The sequence below is a fragment of the Manihot esculenta genome, chromosome 1, assembly GCF_001659605.2.
Source record: "Manihot esculenta cultivar AM560-2 chromosome 1, M.esculenta_v8, whole genome shotgun sequence".
Lineage (NCBI taxonomy): Eukaryota > Viridiplantae > Streptophyta > Magnoliopsida > Malpighiales > Euphorbiaceae > Manihot > Manihot esculenta.
The window spans coordinates 41361503-41381378 of record NC_035161.2 but is presented as its reverse complement, the minus strand read 5'-3'; the positions used below and the strand labels follow the sequence as shown (position 1 = coordinate 41381378).

At 37.2% G+C, this 19876-nt stretch overlaps 2 protein-coding genes across 18 annotated transcripts in view; both read right to left on the bottom strand.

Moving 5' to 3' along the window:
• Positions 1 to 11719, bottom strand: part of LOC110615471 (mediator of RNA polymerase II transcription subunit 12) — a 30828-nt gene extending 19109 nt beyond the window's left edge. For 10 of the 15 annotated variants that reach the window (XR_002487963.2, XR_002487957.2, XR_002487966.2 and 7 more), the window contains exons 1-11: positions 11511 to 11718; positions 9775 to 9957; positions 9123 to 9182; positions 8812 to 8917; positions 8537 to 8605; positions 8348 to 8401; positions 8046 to 8153; positions 6373 to 6522; positions 5941 to 6288; positions 3407 to 5817; positions 294 to 2879 (exon numbers count right to left, since the gene is read on the bottom strand). Coding sequence is in view for 7 of the 15 variants with exons in the window: in XM_021757319.2 (XP_021613011.1) it covers positions 294 to 2879; positions 3407 to 5817; positions 5941 to 6288; positions 6373 to 6522; positions 8046 to 8153; positions 8348 to 8401; positions 8537 to 8605; positions 8812 to 8917; positions 9123 to 9182; positions 9775 to 9890 (6008 nt within the window). In the remaining 8 variants the exon portion in view is untranslated. The other 5 variants (XM_021757379.2, XM_021757327.2, XM_043949370.1 and 2 more) reach the window with 5 other exon arrangements.
• Positions 11720 to 12871: 1152 nt separating this feature from the next.
• Positions 12872 to 19444, bottom strand: LOC110615452. 3 transcript variants are annotated; one of them, XM_021757301.2, is made up of 8 exons: positions 18601 to 19444; positions 18296 to 18514; positions 17018 to 17235; positions 16656 to 16723; positions 14848 to 16483; positions 14587 to 14750; positions 14300 to 14486; positions 12872 to 14205 (listed from the first exon to the last, which is right to left on the bottom strand). In XM_021757301.2, the coding sequence occupies exons 3-8, from the start codon at positions 17166 to 17168 to the stop codon at positions 13562 to 13564; spliced, it is 2850 nt and encodes a 949-aa protein (XP_021612993.1). In that variant the 5' UTR covers positions 17169 to 17235; positions 18296 to 18514; positions 18601 to 19444; the 3' UTR covers positions 12872 to 13561. The 3 variants fall into 3 exon arrangements, with proteins under 3 accessions (XP_021612993.1, XP_021612987.1, XP_021612999.1); XM_021757295.2 differs by having other exon boundaries at positions 18296 to 19444; XM_021757307.2 differs by lacking the exons at positions 18296 to 18514; positions 18601 to 19444 and adding an exon at positions 17486 to 18239.
• Positions 19445 to 19876: the final 432 nt, after the last annotated feature.

Here is a 19876-nt window from a genome sequence, read left to right as displayed (position 1 = left end):
GCTCTGCACACGCAACTTACAAAATTTTGGTGGTCCATTTGGGATCTGATGTTGACACAGTATACCTATGCATACCTACAGAAAATGCATATAAAATGTATCACAGAAAAAAGAGCAGCATTTTAGCTGACATGACACAACTAATGACCAAACTATCCACACAACTACTGAGAGTCCATAAAAGAATAACTGATAAAAATGCAAAAAAGGCACACAAAAATTAAAATTGTAACAATAGAAAGCAAGTTCAATGAAAGAGTAATGATGAAATATGAAATTATTTAAACAATTACCCATCTGTGCATATGATAGGAAGCAATCTCAGCAATAACTGCAACCGCAGTGACATGGAAGCTCTCAAGGCTGCAGGGGGTGGCAAAGCAGAATCAGCAGCTCCTGCAGTCCGTCTATTCATTCCTGCACTACCACCTCTTATAACTTTGCGATTGCTACTCTTACTTGCAGGACCTTCCAGTCCAGAAGAAACTGATCCTGCCTGCTTGCTTGCACTGCGAGCGGCTGTATTTATCTGTTGCTCAATATTATTCAATTGCTTGATCAAATCACTTGCAAATGCATTGCGTGACTCATCAGAACCTTGATCTATGCAGGGAAGGACCAGTTCAATGAAAGCCCTTTCAGTTTTGGACTGCTGGCTCACGCTGAAGCCATCAGAATTAAGCATTTGAGTTGACCCTTTTCCAGATTTTTTTGTGTCTGAGCCATCTTCAACAACCTCTCCTTCTTCAAGGGAGGTGACCTCAAACTTCTTGTCTCCTCTGTTTGTTAGAGGATCAAAATCCGACCTACACCAACCCCACGGCTTCGAGAACTGAGCTTTAGTTGAAAGACTTTTACTCTCTGCAATACTAATAAGACGTTGTCTAATGGTTTTTCGTCCCAAAAGAACATCTTGGCCTCCTAAGAACCATTTAGCCTGCAATAACATTGAATCTTCTAGTGACCTCCCAAAAACATGAACCAGCTCTGAGAAAAGGGGAGCAGCATCAGGTCTGACCAATAATCTTGTGAGTATGATCACAATGAAATTGTTCTCATTTTCAGAAGCAGCAGCTTTTTCAGGACCAGGTGAAGATGCACGGATAGCATCTGCAAGAGATATATCTTGAGCCTCGAGCTTTTCAACAAGGGCTTGTTCATTCAAAAGCAACCTGAGTTCAACCCACTGCCAATGGAATTTTGCAGGCTGCAGAGTGTCCAATACATTCACAATCTTATCCAGAAGCTTTGTTTTGTTCTCTGTATGTTGTCCTTTAGATCCACCAGGTCCAGAAGCTCGATTGCTATCATCCTGAGTGGACATAGACACTGGCATTTTACAATCAATAATGGCATTTAAAAATAGCCTTCCACGAAGGGGGACAAATGCTGCAGATTTAGACTGCAAGTCCAAACCACTTAACATGGCAGCAAACTCAGCATCACTGGCATCTGTAGCTACAATATCATAAAAACCTCGACTGTCTCTCAAACATACATCCCGAAATGGATGGTGCTTAATAGCATCACCTATGGCCATTGTCAAAGATCGATACAGTTGAATTATGTCTTCACGGTTTGCAAGATCTTTGCTAAGAATAATTTGTCTCCATATAACAAAGGCAAATATAGAATAGGCAGGTGGAAACACCAAATTAAGAGGGAGCATTCGCTGCATCCTTGAAAGAGCAACTACAGATGGTTCACCAAGGAGTTCCACAATTAAACCATCAAATAAAGTTCTGCAGTTCCCAACAAGCAGCCTAAACCAATGCACATAAACTTCAATGGAGTCGTCCACCTTGAAAGCTGGAATTGGACAGGTGTTTCCATTTGGATTGGATTTTATAGTCCTTATAAACTGAATTACATCTAATCCTTCCTTTAATCTAAAGACATTTACCATTCTCTCCAAGCTCGCAACACCATGAATGACAGCCCCAACAACAAGAGCAGAGATTGCCGCAGCAATTTTTGTTACCCTTGCAGATCTCACAGAATTGTTTGACATATCATTTTTCACATTAGAATCTTCAGGAGACAGTTGAAACTGACTTCGAGAAGACTTTCCTGGAGAAAAAGCTGTAGCAAGAGCAGAAAAAGCTTCTGCTGCTAGTGCTATCTCAAAAACCCGGCTCTGGCGCTCTCCAAGGGCTTCCTTAAGCAGACAAAGGCAGCTTATATGGATCCGCAAAATACGTTTAGCAATAGTTAATGAAGCCATAGCGGATGAAGAATTTGAATGGTTAGATGGCACTATAAAATCAGGCATTTTTGCCATAGTTGGTCCAATATTATTGACTATAGCAGATACAGCAGAAGAGACCAAAGAAGGGTCCCCTTCTTGAGCAGCACCACCAGTCTGCCTAAAGCAATCCAGTAATCCCACAATTACATGTTGAGCGATCTGGTAACCACCATCAGATTTTTCATATCCAGGACCTTTTTGTGTACCAGCATTAAAGAACTTTCTCTCTTTACCAAAGTAATAGTGAAAAGCATCATCAATGTGCCTTTGAACTATATCTTTCATGCTGATACCAGCTCTAGTTATCCGATTGCCACTTATCTTTTGACGGAGAAAATTATCAAGATCTTCAACTCCTGCAGGAACTCCAAGTGGAAATCCAAACTGTCCATCCAATGATCGACTAGGTTCAAGTTCAGAAAGAAGTCTCTTATCACAAGTTGCTTTAAAATTCTTGTCCCATTCAAAGACACTTGGCATGTTGGCATATTTCTTCAACAAATACCGAGAATAAGTTAAGATTGCAGAACCTGAAACCCTGCCACCAGAAGCCAGTAATACGGCAACACATTGCATTGCAGCTGTCAAGACTTCAGGAATCAGATCTGTGGCAACAAGTATGGTCTCGTACCTGGAAGAAACCATTGGAAGGCACATAAAAGCAGAATCAAATTTCTTCATCAAAGATTTACTTACTGATATGCAAGCCAATCAATGGAGAACAATGATAGGGACAAGAATGGTGTGCATAGAGAAACAGAATATATATTATAGGAACAGACACTTGGGTCAAAATGTATCTGTTGAATAATGCAATTTCTATACAAAACTCTAAATTAATGTGAGAGGAAAAGTATAAAATTAACTTTCAGAATAATGTTTTCTAGGAAACTTAATTCGCCGCTACAGACAGATGAAGAAGAAGAACTAAAACTAAGCATTAATGCCAAAAACAAAAGTGTCAATATAGCACTACTCAGCGTTGAATGCACTCTATAACCGCAGAACTGCAATCCAACAAATGACACAAACAAATTCAACTTTTTATGAAATACAAGCCAATAAGTGCATCATGTGTAACAAGAAATAAAGAGCATAAATATATTCTCAGCATAGAACAATTAAAACTTTACAATTAAACAAATTTTGAAAGCTCACCTTCGGAGGCATGATAACAAAAATGCCTCTCCCACTTCACATGCATGGTTCTCCACATTTCTTTGCAGCAGCATCACATTCCTCCCACTGTTAATTGTAGGACTGGCATTGCTGATTACCTTTGGCAACAACCAGAGCAGTAACTTGGATGCAGAAACTAAATCATTACAAACATCCATCAAATACAATACAGCAGAAAGCTGATCCTCACCAAGCTTCCATCGAATGGAGCTTCTATTATCAGCAGAAACAAAAGGCCTAGTGAACTGGTTGGCCTTGGCAACATTCCTTTCAGTCTCCTCAACAAGCTGTTTAACAGTAGTTACCAACCAAACAGTAATAGACCTCTTCTCTAGATAACGCATTTGCTTTAAAGCTTTTGCAATTGAAGCAATATCTCCACCCTGCAATGTTCTGATTCCATCCACTGACTTGAGAGTTTCTCCTTCCGTTCCATTTTTCTGATCAGGACAGCCAACCCTATTATCACAAACATGACTTGCAGAAGCTCCCTGGCTACCCTCAATCCTAGCAGCTGTTAATTGAGCTAGACTTTTACGCACAACCTTTTGCCTACCCTTAGAGACCTGTTTGGATGACTTCTGTGGTATATCAACTTTGGACAAGTCTAAGGATTTGTGCCCCTTCCCCATCCACCATGTATCTTCATCATCCGATATTGGAGAATGACCCTGAAAACAAGAGCTCTTCTTCTCATTTAACTTTTGTCTCTTTGCCCTCCTACAATCCTCAGACCCTGGTGTAGCTTCAACTGAATCCACTCCACTGGAATTTGACTCAGCAGCCCTCTTAACACTCCCTTGAGATTCATCCAGTTCAACATCTGAAGTTGTGGACAAGTTAGGAATCTGAAACAGCAATAAAATGGAAGTCTTCAGTTCCTCAATGTCAGCATTGGACTTGACTTTCTTAGAAGTCAAAGTATTTGAGCAGGACTGTATAATTTTCCACTGATCAAAAGAAGCAGCAGAACCACCATCCTTTAAGCATGTTAGGTGATACTTTTGCTTCTGCATTGATATATTCGATTTGGATGAATTTTGGTATTGCTCACAAAGGAACCCACGCAGTAGGAGACGGCGTTCATTTGAGTAAACGTGCATGACTTCCAAAAGTTCTGATCCTTCTACAATCCTTGCCTCTTCCAGAACATCATGGACAAAGAGTCCAGGAAGTTGTTTCAATATTTGAGAATGTCTCTTCCGTCGGTTATGGTCACCTAGAGGCTCTCTTGGATCCATAATTCCACTAATTATCAGCTGCCTTACATATGAATGGGGGCAGAAAATCCCAGATCGTATGAGTTCCACTATGAGCAGCTGAAGACGCTTCAAGCCTTCTCCTTTTTGAACTTCATGTTGATCAATCCAACAAACTATAATATCATGTAACGGACCTGGGCTCTCAAATATATCTGATGAATTACCATTTTTTCCAGTCACATTTTTTGAGTTTCCCTTATTTTCATACCCATTTCCCACGCGAACCCTGCCAACATAATTATGGTGACTGAGACCTTCGGCAAGACTGTTGATTCCGATGGATCTCTCATTCTTCCGTCGAGGCTTACTTTGCAAATCTCTCATCTGTAACTTAAGAAGCCAACTTGCAATATGAACCTGAGAAAAATCCTTTTTGCCAGTGAACTTCAGATCAAGAGGTGGAGCAGCCCGAAAATCCCTATAGTCACATGTTGCCCACTCACATAGGAAAAATACAGAACAAACAAATGACAAGCTCACAGTTCCAATCCATTTCAGTGATGATCTTAGGCAAGGACTGACTTCTTCAATCCAACATTCATCAACAGCTCCATCACAAAAATTTTCAAACAGAAAACTATAAGCCTCTCTAATGTCTCCCTGCAAAAGCACTTTATCCAACGGTTGTACAGCTGTGGCTACACTATGAACCAGATAGCCAGGGCAAGAAGCCTTCGCAAGGTTATCTGCCTGTTTCTGGATGGAAGAAACAACCTGATCAAAGGATAAGGACTGATATTGAGCATCAAGACCTTTATTTCTGAACATGCCAACAACTCCGGCTGAATGATCTTTGGTCTTTCTTGCCTCCTCAGACACCTTTGACACAAAAGCCCCATCATTTACTCCATAAGACAATACGCTTGGCGGAAAAGGGAAGCAATCCAAAGCAACAAATGTATCTGGTACAGCCAAAATCAAATACCGAAGCAACTCAATTAAAGCAGACATTGTATAAGCCCTTCGAGAATTATCTACCAAATCTGATCCACCTGGAGAAGGTTCACGAATGTAACGAATTGCTATTCCTACAAGAGCACGTACATAAGTTTGAGATAAAACAATGGTATCTAGAACACCATAGATGATTGATAACAGCAACTGCAAAATCTCGAGTACATCCTTTTTCTGGAAAAGCACAAGTAAAAAGAACAATTAAATAATGCAAACAATCTGCACAGCAAAGGGGAAAAAACCCTTCTTATCTTAAATGAACTCGGAACAAAGAAATTGGCACAATTAGAACAGTACCTGCAGTTGACTAAGAACCCAGTCAATAATTACAGAAGGAAGAAGAAGCCCTTCAGCGTGGTGCCAATGCAAGAGCCGTACTACATACCACCACCTAAAATATAGGGAAGGCTCCTCACCATCAATAAATACTGGTTCTGGATCACTCCTGTGCTGTACTGACCCAGCATATAACATTTGAGGAGATCTATCTCTACTGTGTGAAGCAGACTGGGAATTACTTCTCGAGAAGAATTCATCCAATAGCATCTGCAAGTACTCAATGACATCTTTTGTCCAAAGCTCTGTCCGTGACAACTGAGTTTTATCAGGGGTGCCAGGTGAGATACCGGCAGAACTAGGGCGGACCTGCAAAAGACGCCCATAATGTGCTACTAAAAGCAGTCAACTAAGGGCATCCGAACATAGATGATAATATTTAAGCAACTCTACCTGATTGAGGTAAGTTACTTTGATAAACCATGTTGCTCTTGGTAATGGAACATTATTCCTGATAAGAACTTCAAAAAGGGATTTCCTCCTGTATCCGTGAGGCACATGGTCGGCCAAACATTGCAGCCGCTTATGTGGTTGTGATAATCCCTAGCACACAAAAAGGCAATGGTAAAGAAGCCAATTAAGCTTTAAAACCTAAAACACATATTCATCCCAGAATGCACCTGATAGTATCATGTTTCTATAGCCAGAAGCCCAGAACCAAATAGTACAAATAAGTAAGTAGCAGTACCAGCATAGCACTTGCATTGGTAAATAAAATATAGCCTAACCTTGCATTCACAGAAACATTTTCCAAGGTATACAGCTTGTATCAAAAGCCACCTCTGCCACATTGTCAAATTCCTGTTTAGTGGCAGAGCCATTAAATGTCTAGCCTATATTAGGTTAATTGTTGCGGACTTCAAGCTTCCTATCATTAAGATTAAAGTAATAACAAAACACTGACATTCATAATAACCAATTCTATTTTTTATAGTACCAATGTTTATTACAGACTAGTGCTATTATAATTTGAAACAGACTACAAGATAAGTAAAATAGCTCAAGAAGATGTTTTAACCCCATTTCTCATCCTGAATTCCCTGTTCCAATAACAACTTAAATTTCCCAATTTCTTAAGCATAACAGTTCAGAAGCATCAAGATACAACCAGCTACAGCTATATAGTCTCTGGAAATTACTAGACAAATGAAATTTGGAAGAATTACACTACCAAAGACCGTTAGTATATGCAATTTAACCAAATAGGAGAGGCAAGTTCCGCTTGCAACTATCTTCAGTGATTTATTTACACTTACCAATCGAAAGAGTAACCAGTTCTGAACCTTTCATTATAACAGAATTTTGAAATTAAGATCAAATGAGACTGCAATCATCATCCAATGAAACATAATCAAATGCGTTTTGAAACTATGCTTTGGCTTTTATTAAGTGAATTCAACCAGCTAAGTTCCCTAGTAATGCAGACATCTTACAATGCCTTTTGGATTAATGCTCAATTTCACCCCTGTACTTATAGGAGAAGTTCAATTTAGCCCACTTCAAACTTTTTATTCAAATTAGCCCAGAAATTTCAGTTTAAGCTCAATTTAGCCCAAAACTCGAGAAAATCAAGAAACTGAGCTTCTTGATCTTTTGGGCTAGATCAAAATCTCAAGAAATTTAGCTTAAAAAATCATGAAATTGAGCTTCTTGATCTTTTGGAGTTAGATCAAGATATCAAGAAATTTAGCTAAAAACATCATGAAATTGAGCTTCTTGTTTTTTTTATCTAAATCAATAAAACCAGAAATTTAGCACCAAAAAAAATTATTTTTGGGCTTAGATGAGCTTAACTTAGAACTTTTGGGATAATCTGAAAAGAACACTTTTCACCTAAGCCAACATACAGAGTCGCAGAACAAACAAACAGTTACCCAGAACAGAGCAAGAATAAGCAGAGAGAGAGAGCGTGTGTAGCAAAGAGGAAAGGAGTAAGCTTACTATCAGTTCATAGTGACATAAATGATATTTTTTAGTGGAACTTCAAAAGGAAAAGAAGTAGGTTACTATCAGTTCAGAATGGAAAAATAAATTCCACAACTAGTGGAACACAAAAGAATATATACCTCAATCCATTTTTTCTTGAAGTCTTCACTGCATGGCCTTTGCTCAGGATAGACACCTGGCTTAGTTAATAATGACCCAGAAAGGGGCACACCATAAACTTGACCAGCCTGTCATATTGAGAATAAATGTGTAGGTTCATGTTCATTCATGAAATTTTCTAAATACGTGCAGATTGGGAAAAGCTTTTCACATACAAACTTGATCAGCATAAAACCACACAGGAAAGCAACGACTAATGCCAAAAGAAAGGGGGTTGAAAAATAAAAACATCACCTTTACTAAGAAAGAACAGGTGTTTTACCTTCCGCTTCTGTGCACGAGACTCATTAATGGCCCGCAGACATTTTCTAATTGCCTGCAGAGTGCAGAAAGAAGTGAGGCTCAACTATCACCAAGTGCACGTCATTTTAATGAAGCAGTTTTCTTTTAATTCATATTTTTTAAAAACTAAGGATAAGAATGCCAACGCTTCAAATATAAAAATATTCACCTCTCTGCATTTAAAGACCACAGGCTTACTAAAGGCTTGAACATGAGTCAATGAGACCTCTCTAGCTTCCTGACAGCTCAGCAAGTAAACTAACATAAGAATATGGCAAACTGACAGCTAGGATCATTTATATAGTTCCATGTAGATACTAATAACACATTAATAAGCACTATACAGCAGCCATCAAAGTCCCAATACAAACTGAACAAGCCAACCATGGACATGCAGTGTGACATAAGTAAAAAAGCGATGAACTTTAATCATTAGAAGCATACCTCAAGTCCTTCAACTGTCTCCCTGTATCCAGACTGCACATATTCTCTGATAAGAGTTTCCTCAGGGCAATTTGGAATCTGGGGATGAAAGTCAGGGGGGCCAAGTCTGAGATTTAAAATACAACCATGCATAACAAGGATAAGAACCATATCTGATATCCAACAAAATTTAGTATAACAAAAGATAAAAAGCAAAGAGTAAGAAAAGTCATTGGATACTGTTGCATGCTATTAAATTACTAACTCAAATCATTCAGAGAACTTGAGAAATAATCAAACTGAACAAGAATCCCTGCTAATGCTGACTTTACCGGGAATTCAAAGGCTCTTTATCACACTTCAACTTGTATGCAGACAGTGATGGTGGCCGCCTGCATGATACAGAAACTGACTGAGCTATAGCATCATAAACAGTAAATTAGCCATCTAGAATGTTGAGAATGGCATAGCTCTTTGAAGATAACTAAATTGACTATAATCTATTTTAAAGAAAAAACAACACCTCTTCCCACTTGATATCAGCCCAGATAAGGAATGAAAAGAGGATGTCCATCCATAACAAATAATATGCATATTATAGAAATACTAGAGAATTAGGCCTGCTATCCCCTGATTTTATGTTAGACAATCAAAGCACAGATAAATGGAATTTGGAACATTGCATCACAATTTTAACAGATAGAATGAATGGAAGAAATATAAATTATTATAGTATGTGTTATTACCATAAATAAACATAAAGAATCAGGACATGTATTTAGATTTTGGACCCAATTAATGGTAATTACAACAAGAAAATGAGTGCACATAGAGATTGAACGCTCTTAGTTTCAGAAAATACTAATGAACTATTGCTTAATAAAAATCACAAAAAAATTAGCAGGCCATATTACTTTATAATCAGCACAAAACAAGGAATATGCATGTTACAATAAATGAAATGGAAAAATCTAATTGATTTACCTTGAATTAATAGCTGGCAATGAGGACGAATCAGCCCTGCCAGTATCCCTGACAGATGCCACACCAATTGGATTATTAACTGCACCAGTGCAGCTGGGAGCATGATACCTTTGCATTTCTCCAAACTGTCACCGGCATACTGCTCCCAACATCAAACCGCTACAAGAAGGTGTAGAAGCTAAACTGCATTTCATTTAATGTCCAAAGCTAAAGTAAAAATATATATAGACTTGAATGGCATCCAACAAACAGGAAGTACAAATTTTGGACAGCATGCATGAAAGGCTATGATAAACTTCCACCAACCACTGCATAACGTGAATTGACTTTTCTCCCAAGTAACATATTCTTAGACACCAAGTACAAAACCATTATATGACATTACATGCTGCTCTCTGACATTTTGGACGGTAAATAGAAGAAACAGCCTGCTAGAGAGTCATAAATAATCAAGAATGCACAAAGGAACATAGGGATGAATCCACCATGATTAAAAAATAATAGTACAAAGAAATCCCATTTGTACAAGTTAAAATTAATAGTTTCCAGTTTCCACTAATTAACAAAATTTCAGATAGATTTTAAAGGTGTTTCAGAGTGAAAATATTTGAATTCGAAATTGCTCATACTTAAAGATCAAGATTGCATACTACATTATACTTTTTCATCCACGTTAAACTTAAATACAGCACATCAGTTTTGTATTATAACATTTTAAAACTAAAGAAATAAGTACACGTACAGATGTAAAACATTTAGTTTTGTGGAGTAATCATCTCATGTCACATTACTAATCTTAGGCTAACATCAGCACAGAAATTTTATTAAGAATTAAAAAATAAAATAAGAAAAAGGTGAAAAGAGAAGTATTTAGATTTGGTTAGTTTGAAACTACTAACATCTATATTGAAGTATTTGTTCCCCAAACTCCAAGAAAAATGTCAAGAGTAACACTTTGAAGTAACTCAACTGGCAGTCATCTTTTAATCTATTGTATTGTCAACGTTATAGCAGTTTGGACTTGAAGATGCTGCAAACTTAACTCTGCTGTACGTATTTTTATTTGTGTGAAATTTAAATTTATAAAAGAAGTAAATAAGAAAAAGATCATTTTAAAGTTGCTAATGCTTATTAACCCTGGAAAGAGCATAAGTAGTATTCCAAAGATCAATGCTGCAAACATAAAATTTAAATTGATAGAACACTGAAGCTAGAATATGAAAAAACCCATTACTCTAGAGATGACGTCCCAGAAATTTCAATCAAACAACAAATCAGTTGCCTTCGTAGTAAACAATCCAATATTTTAACGTTATTACTTCGTTCTATATCGTGTAAGCTTAAATATCCATCAACAAGAGCTCAAATTTTAACTTTTCTTCCCTCCAACATAGCAAGCTAGACTGCTTACAACTTAAAGGACACAAAGTCAAAAACCAAATACGCCAATACCACCAATATTACCGAATGAAAAAAAAAAAATTCCCACCTAAAGCCGCCAAATCTAAAAATAACAACGCAGTGATATAGCGCCAAATCAAAACTAGGGTTTACACCGAGCGCCATTTTCAAGTTCAAACGTAATAAGTAGCCCACTAAGAGCCTTGAGATTAAGTTCCAAGCAAGAGGGAAGCTCGGTTTTGATAGCTAATTGGGAAATTAAGACGACGTATCTGGTGAATAATGGTAAACCCAAAAATAAAGATTGTAATTAGAGACAGAGACCATAACCGTACCTTGAAAAGGAAGTTAGGATTCGAAGAGAAAGAAAAAAAATCTGCATAAAAAGAAAAAAAAAATGAAGAAGGTAGGTGTACGCGCGTGTTTTGGAGAGAGAGATAAAATGGGAAAGAGAAGAAGGGTGTCGGGCTTTGACTCTCTAGGTTTGATGACGACGACGATGATGATGTCTCTGTTACTACCTGTGTTAGAATAGGAGCAATCTGTTCATTTAAAAAATGAAAATGAATATTAACATTTGGGAGAATTATTATCTTTGTCTTGGGCTGTTATTATTTCAAAATCATTTAATTAAAATATTTATATTTTATAAATTTTAATTATTTAATTTTTTTAATAAATTATTGAATAATTTATTTTAAATAATATAAATATGTAAAATTATAAAAAAAAATTGCTATCTAGACTTTTATTGACCCACGATTGGAATTCCTTGCTAGTTTAACATTCACCTAATTTATCTAAGATGGCAATGCATTAAATCAAATAATAATAAACACCTTTATTTCAACCGTTAGAATTTTTCTTAATATAGATTTTCTATTTTATTAGTATTTTTACAAAGAATATTTTACTTTTACAAAAAAAAAAAAAGTAAATTAGTGTTTTCTGTCTTATATTATATGAAGACAAAGAGCAAATATATGGGTATTTGAAAAAAAAATATTTAATGAAATAATTAAATAATGTATATAACTAAAATTACATTGACTAAACAGTATTTTTTTTAACAAATATGAAAGAAGCTCCATTCACTCTGGGGCTGAATAATGTTTTCCTGAAAATGCATCAACTAGTGCTGGGATTGCTTCTCACAGGTGACTTTCAGCGATGTTTTTCTATGACGTGATGGCCAATATGAAACCTGGCCTGTAGGAAATGATACTCTGTTGTTTGCTTTTTATTTGGTCTTTGTCCTCTTGTATTTGAGTAGAGCATCAGCCTTGAGCCCACACTCGCACTCACTCCTTACCCTACAAGTGGAAAATGGCCGACACTAAGCAACAGCCGTTTGACAAAATATTTCCCAAGTTTTTAACTTTGAGCACATTTTGTCAATTGGAATATTTTAGATGTTTTCTCTATAGCAGTTTCTGATTGTGTTGGTGGGTTTTAGAATAGAAAATAAAAAGAATGCAAGGCCAAAAAAGGTTTTCAGAAAAAGAGTCATGTCTCATGTGTTGATTAATGGGGCTCCATGGAGATTGAACAAATTGTGTTTCATCTGCAATTGGCTTTAATGATTAAAGCAGATACTGTGTTATCTCTAACACGTGTAGCTCAGGATATATCTGGCCTAAACAATTGGGAAAGGAAAAAAAGAAAACAAAAACCAATGTAAAGAGCAATTAGCAAGTAGTTAAAGGCAGAGAGAGTGCAACTAAGCAAGCACTTCACATGTATTTTACATATATTGCCTGTATTAATTATTCATAAATCAGAATACAGCAATAACAGCTTGTTAATTGCATACTACACACTTGCAAAATCACCCCCGAATCGTCACAAACTCATAGCAACCCCAGCTTCATAAAGAAAGAAGAGGGATAAAAGAAACAAAAACTTGACAGAAGAATGAATGAAATCAGGGCAAAAAGAAACAAGAAAATAGCAACATAAGCTGCCTTGACTCAGCACACTATAATCTACAAGTCGATAATGATCGCAGTTCTATTCTGAACTGAGTGTAAAAAGCCTATCTGGTCATGGTTGAAAAAGATTGCCATGGAAATCAAGCAGTCTTTGTTTGATAGCAAGAAGTACTTGCTGATTGGGTTCGTGATTCCTGCCCATGAAGCTTGACTACTTCATTTGAGGACTTATGCCTAGTAGAGCTCCCAAGCTATTGTGGCTTTACAATGTCAGAACTGTTTGATATATACATGATCTCAATGGCAAAGTTAGAAAGAAAGTAAAAGGGCCAAATGAAGCCTGCTGAAATGCAACTGCTTTTCCCGCTCCGCATGCAATGACTTGCTTACTTTCCTTCCACCCAGAAACAACAGAGCTTAATTATTGTTATGAACAAACGCAAGTAAATTGTCATTTACACATCAATGCTACTCTGATCCTTCGACTCAGCCGCAATTGAAGGATTTCCACTTTCTGAACTTTCATTTACACAGCTTAACATAGTTTCTTCCATCAGATCTTTAAAAATGGCTTCACTGATCTCAATAATGATAGTTTCACTGTCATATCGAAGGTCCATCCATGTCCCTGTTTTAGCCATGTCTTTCTTGACTATCTGCTCTAATGTATGTGGCAGTGGCAGTGGAAGGAGATACCAATACACTCCTTCCCACACCTCACGGATAGCATTTTTCATGTCCGGTGCAGGTCGGATGGCAGGTTTAACAAATGATAACCCAAGGGGGCAACCAAAATAGCGCCCATATACCTCCATGAGAACTTCATCAATACAATCAAAGAGAAGTTTCTTGTCACAAGAAAGTTGGTTGGGAAAGAACTCTACTTCATCAAATATTGATGGGTCAAGAAGAGGGTCAGAAGAATTGGACATGATATAGAACTCATCCCAATTCTCTCCAGAGGCCAGCATCACTGCTTTCACATACTCAAATATTGATTCCTTCTCTGCCATATAAGCTTTCAAATGAGTACCTATATCTGCAGCTGAAGGGACATGCTCTTCAAACTGAATTCTCTGGGGTCGAATTGGCAGTTCAGCTGAAGATAAATGAACTAACATTAACTCAAACATCATTGATGTTAAATCCAAAACAAACATTTGAAGTAACTGAACTTCTGTATGATTTCCTACCAGGTTGGAATCTGGTGCGCGCTGGGCTGATTTCTTCCTCTATGAAAAGTGGCTCTAGTACAGATACAGGACTTGGCCGCTCTAATACCTCTACAATACCTTCTAGACTGTCATTCTTCTTGCTGATAGTAGAGGTGGATGGGGATGTTAATGCAGAAGATGGAGGTTGGTTCTCTTCATGCATATCCTGGACAAGGAAAAGGAAGGTTGTTACTTGTTAGGCTTAAAATGTTACAAATGCAGGAGAAACAACTAGCATGGGCAGAGAAATCAACAACAAAAATTACATGTTTCAAGCATTCAGATTGTCTTTTTTCCTCACAAACTTCAGACATGTCACCATTTTGGTCATCTCTTGTACTGGAAGAGTCGCTTGGCTCAGAAAGAGTATCCAAGATATTGCTGCTTTCTTGGGCTACAATTTCAGCTACTTCTACAATATCCACATCACCTGCACAATCAATGGCAGGTCAAATGTTAAGGAAAAATATGGGCAATGAGTTATCCATCAATATATCGCTATAAACAGACAATTAAGAAAATAATACCTTCTGAAGTCATCCCCCCTTCAACAGAAAACAAGATTTTCTCTCCTTCATTATCCCGGGCAGGTTCATTTGGAATGCTTGAATTTTGGTTTGAAGAAGCTCTTGATTTATTGTCAAAGCTGTCATTAGAAGCACACAACTCAGTCTCTGAGTTTAGTGTCATTTGACCAAGATGGTCAACATTGTTTTCTTGTTTCTGAATTTTTTCATTGCCAGAAAATCTCTTCTGTGCAGTAACAGCATTTTGCCCCCAATCCCTTCCAGGACTGCCAATGGGAGAGAAATTGTACTCAGGAAGAGAGAGAATCCTTCCAAGGGTTCTTGGAACCTGCCTTCTTGAAAATTCTGCATCCCCAGTCCCAGGGGTAAGCATCTCAGAGAGATGCTTCTTGGCCTCCATATAAATGTTAGATGATCTTTGCTTGGGATAAGTAGCAGTTTCATGCTTCAAACCTGGTTCAAATTCTTTCAACTTGTCATTCTTCTCTCTCTTTTTGACACCAGTTGGAGGTCTAGCAATTTTTTCAATAAAGAAGTGGTCCTTACTTGGAGAATTTCTTCCAACATTCTCTTTATATCTTTTATCACTATCTCCCCTAGCTCGAACCTTGTTAGGTAATTTCTTTGAAACGCCATCAGGAGGGATCTCTTGTTGTTCTTTCCCCATGGCTTGTTTTAACCTTCTTTTAATTTCAGTGAAGAAAAAGTAGGCACCAACTCTTTCATTCGGTCCCTTGTTTCTTGTGGCAATTTGAGATACTGATGATGACCCAAGAATTCCTTCAGTTTCAGGTTTTTGCGTGCTTATGGGTCCAGGCTTTAAAATGACAATTCTATTTGAAGCTTGGGAAGGTTCAATTTCCTTTGATGGGTTCTTGTCTAGAGATTTGGCCTTCCTCCTGAAAAACTTGCGCTGTTTACCATGCATAACCTCATCAGACTGTTTCAAGCCATTAATCTCCTGTTCTGACAAGTTTGATCCTCCAGGTGGCTTGGAGACATCATCCTTCCCTGTTTGAACATTCCACAAGTTCTCAACGTATTTCACCATTACAGACTTTGGATCTTGTAAGAATTTCTGGGATAATTCCTCATCAGAACTTAGGATCCTGAGTGCATCCTTGAGCTCTTTGGAAGGGTGAATTTCCTCATCACCTGTAACATGTTTCCCATTGATAAGCCTCTGATTTATAAAAATTTTGATTGCCTCGCTCAATTTTTCTTCAAAGTCAGGATTCTTCCAGTTTGGTTGGCTGGAAACTTCAACATGCTGGTCATGCTTTAAGCAAACAATGTGATGCATCTGCTGGCAAAACTCTTCCATCAAATCGCCCATATCAAGAGTATTAGTAGATTGCTTTTCTGAATTCCGGTGGCAAGGCTTTTCAGATTCCAAGTTCTCAGCAGCATCCAAATCTTCTATGTGTATCTCACAACTTCTTGAGCGACTTCTATTTGTTCTTTTGCGGTTTTTCCTTTTGTTGCCTCCATATTCTGAATTAGACTGCTTTGCTTCGATTTCAGTATTGTTTATCTCCTCCTTCAAGTCTATCTCACAGAACATCTCTTCTTCCATGAGTTTCTTCACGCTAGCCTTACCAGCATCAGCTGCTGCTACTGCACTCTCCTCACCACCCTGATATATTTGCAAAGGAGTAAATACCAAGTAATTTACAAAAGAGCAGCCTATAAATTCCAAGGGTCAAATTCACGCCACAACTATAGGTCCCTTTATTCTAACCCGTAAGAAATATTATCACAAGTATTGGAAAACACTAACTTTTGGACATGTAAGTTGACAAACTTACAATGATGTCTTGATAATTTTCATCATGATTGGTCATCAAGAAAGGCATATTCGTCGCATTCCCAGAAGCTGCAGAAGAACGACACAGTTTAATTATGTAAAACTTCAAAAATTTAATTAACTTAAAGTGACTGTAGTAAAAAGAAAAATTTACCAGTTAACAAAGCTCAGTATTTAGACTAACATGTATGACTAGAAAACACTGTCATTCAATAATCAGTAAAAAAAACAAATCACTTGCAACCAAAGCTTTTTAAAGTAAATTTGGTAACAAAATTTCTGCATGTTGCATGTACCATCCCTTTTTGCTGAAAGCAATTCTCCCACTCTAACTTTCACATAGACCTAGAAGGGAGATCTTACCAACGACATGCTTGGGCCCACGTTTTCTATCTGAAAGCAGCCTCTGAGTTGATCGACCATGACGGAAGTCAAACATACTAATTAAACCCCACATGCAGCCCGATTGGTGCCTTTCATGTCGCACAGGGCGTCTCTGAGATTTCTTTGCCATGACGAATGTTTGATTCTTTAATATGCTTTGTGCATTCAAATTTTCTGCTAGTGTGATCACTTGAAATCTGATAAACAAGGGGGGGAAAAGTAAAGAAACAGATGTTGAAAGTATAACAATAACATAAGCTTCTAATTCAAAACTCCACGCATATGGACTGAGGGATACAAAAAGTTTTTCCTATCAAGAAAAGTCTGAAAGGAAAATAAACAGAAAGAAAGTAAATAATAGCGTGATCACTTGCAGCATAGAGTGAAATTACGCATCCAATAAGAACATATAATAAAATTAGATATTAAAGGCCACCATCAACTCACCTATATCCAATTCACGTGGTAATACAAATTAGTGGTCCTCCTATTACATATTTAATGGCCTCTGAGATATCAACATCAGATTGCAAAAAAGAAGAAAAATGGGGAAAAAAATTGTCATATAAACTAATATAAAAGCCTGTTAAAAATGTTTAAACACTAAATTATCTAGCTTCACTCAATTATATAAAGAAGCATGATTTTACTAATCACAGCTCTCCATTTAAGATCATAAATTCAGAAGATTACACACACAAAAACAAGTTTAAACAGGGAAAAGTCTAAAAGGAACAATTCAATATCCATTATTTTTCCTAAGAAAATGTTAAGAAGGGGGAAGCCAAGAAATTCTAATTTCAGACTCTTTAGCATTCAGCTGAATTCTCGTTCTTCAAACAAGAATGCTTAAATGTAATTCAGAGATTAACAGCTAGAATGAAATAGAATCATGGGAGATCAACGACTCTATGTTCCAGAGTCTGCATGTGGCTGAGGGTGATCTAACCCAAATCACCAGTGCCTCTCAAAGGAAGATCTGATACCAGTGGCTCCAGAATGCCAACAGTAATTTGACAAAACGCAGCAGTTGCTACCTCTTCCCAGAAGCAAAACTTCAATAATATTTCATATTCTTTTATTTTCGTGATTATAAAAAACAATCATAGTCAAGAACAAGTGAACCATCAAAGAAGTAAAGAATAAAAATATGTGAAAAAGAAATGGAAGAAGGAAAGAAAAAAAAAGTCATAAATAGCTTATAAACTGGGACGTAGATTTTGACAATAAAGAAATGGAGTGAGGAAAATTAAATACCTCAAACTCGATGAGGCCAAGGACAACAATGCAGCCGAGTATAGTAGACCGAAGGAAAGTGGACAAAGATTCCAATTCAACGAGCGAAGTTTCCTCAGACGCGTTTCTTTGGATAGCAAGGCATTGAAAAACTTCTTTTGTCCTCCACAAGCCTTAAGCAGCGCCTGATAGTTTCCCACTGGCTCAAGCTTTAGATATTTAGATCTTCACCTTTAAGAACTGTTACACAAAGTTGATAAATTCACCGATCAGCAAAGCTAATCAATAACCAGAAACTTTGTGTAAAAGCTCGCCTTCAGTTATACCACAAGACCAATCTTCAGAGCAGGGACTAATTGGCCGTTGCAGAAACAGGTATATTCGCCTTCTGGGTTTATCAACTGAAAGCTTGTTTTCGATGTTAATATCTGGAACTCCTACCGCCTTAATTTTTTCTCCAATTAGCAGTCAGCAGCAGGGAGCCTGCTTTTTCTTCAACACCCAAATCAATATTCAGCAAATTCTAAGAAAAATTACTCAAGCAAAAAGGGAGAAAAATCTCATAATTACAATGGGGAGGGGAGGGGAGGGGAGAAAAAAGAGTCACAGCAACAGGAGAGATGCCTAAACAGGGACCAAATTGTCCCCAATTCAGGGATAAACCCCCCACCCCAAAAATAAATAAATAAAAAAATCTACCAGAGGAAACAAAATAAAAAATAAAAAATAAGATGAATTTTGGTGGAGTTTTGTAATAAATGACAAGGAAAAACAGGAGTTTTGTTATTTTCAGGGTTGGGTATAAGTGGGCTAGCAGAAAAAGGGAGAAGGAAAGGAAGACTAAAATGCTTATCTAGGCACCGACCCATTATTTTTTAGGCGAAATTCTCCTCGTATGGGCAGGCATTAAAGACTCTCAAGAAAAGCGGAGAAGGGAGAGAGAAGAGTGAAAGTGAAAGTGAAAGTTGAAGGCTTTACAAAGTTTATGCTGGCAAAGAGAGAGAAAGAGTGGCAGAAGAAGAATACGTGACAGTTGGGTTTTAGGACTGTGATTGATGATGGGCCCATTTGCAAAGAGAAAGTGAGAGCTTTGCATTCAAGAAAAGCTTTTCCTGTCTCCATTTTCTCCTCTGCACTCCCACCTTCAACCATCATCAACGTCACCATCTCTCTCTCTCCTCAGTGGAGCTTTGGCCTTTGGGGCAGCCGAGAGAGAAGTTTGCACGGGATTGGCTGGGTTTACTTTTTTTTTTGGCCTTTTCTAGAGAGAGAGAGATTTTTATTGGCATCTCCTATCCGAGACGAGAAATGAGAAAAAGGAGGCGCATGCACGAACAGGAAATAGAGGCACGGGCAAGGGCAAGGGTAAAGTTGGAAATTAAAATTTATAGATTTTTTATTATTTAGACTCGTTTTGTTTTAAGAATAGATTTTTTGCAAAAACATTTACCAAAATTTCTGATATTTAAATTATTAATAAATTAATAAATAGAAAATATTTTTTTTAAACAAAAAATTAATCTGTATATATAAATTTATTAATAAATTTTATTTTTAAATTAAAATTAAATTACTTTATTGAAATATATTTTCTACATAAAA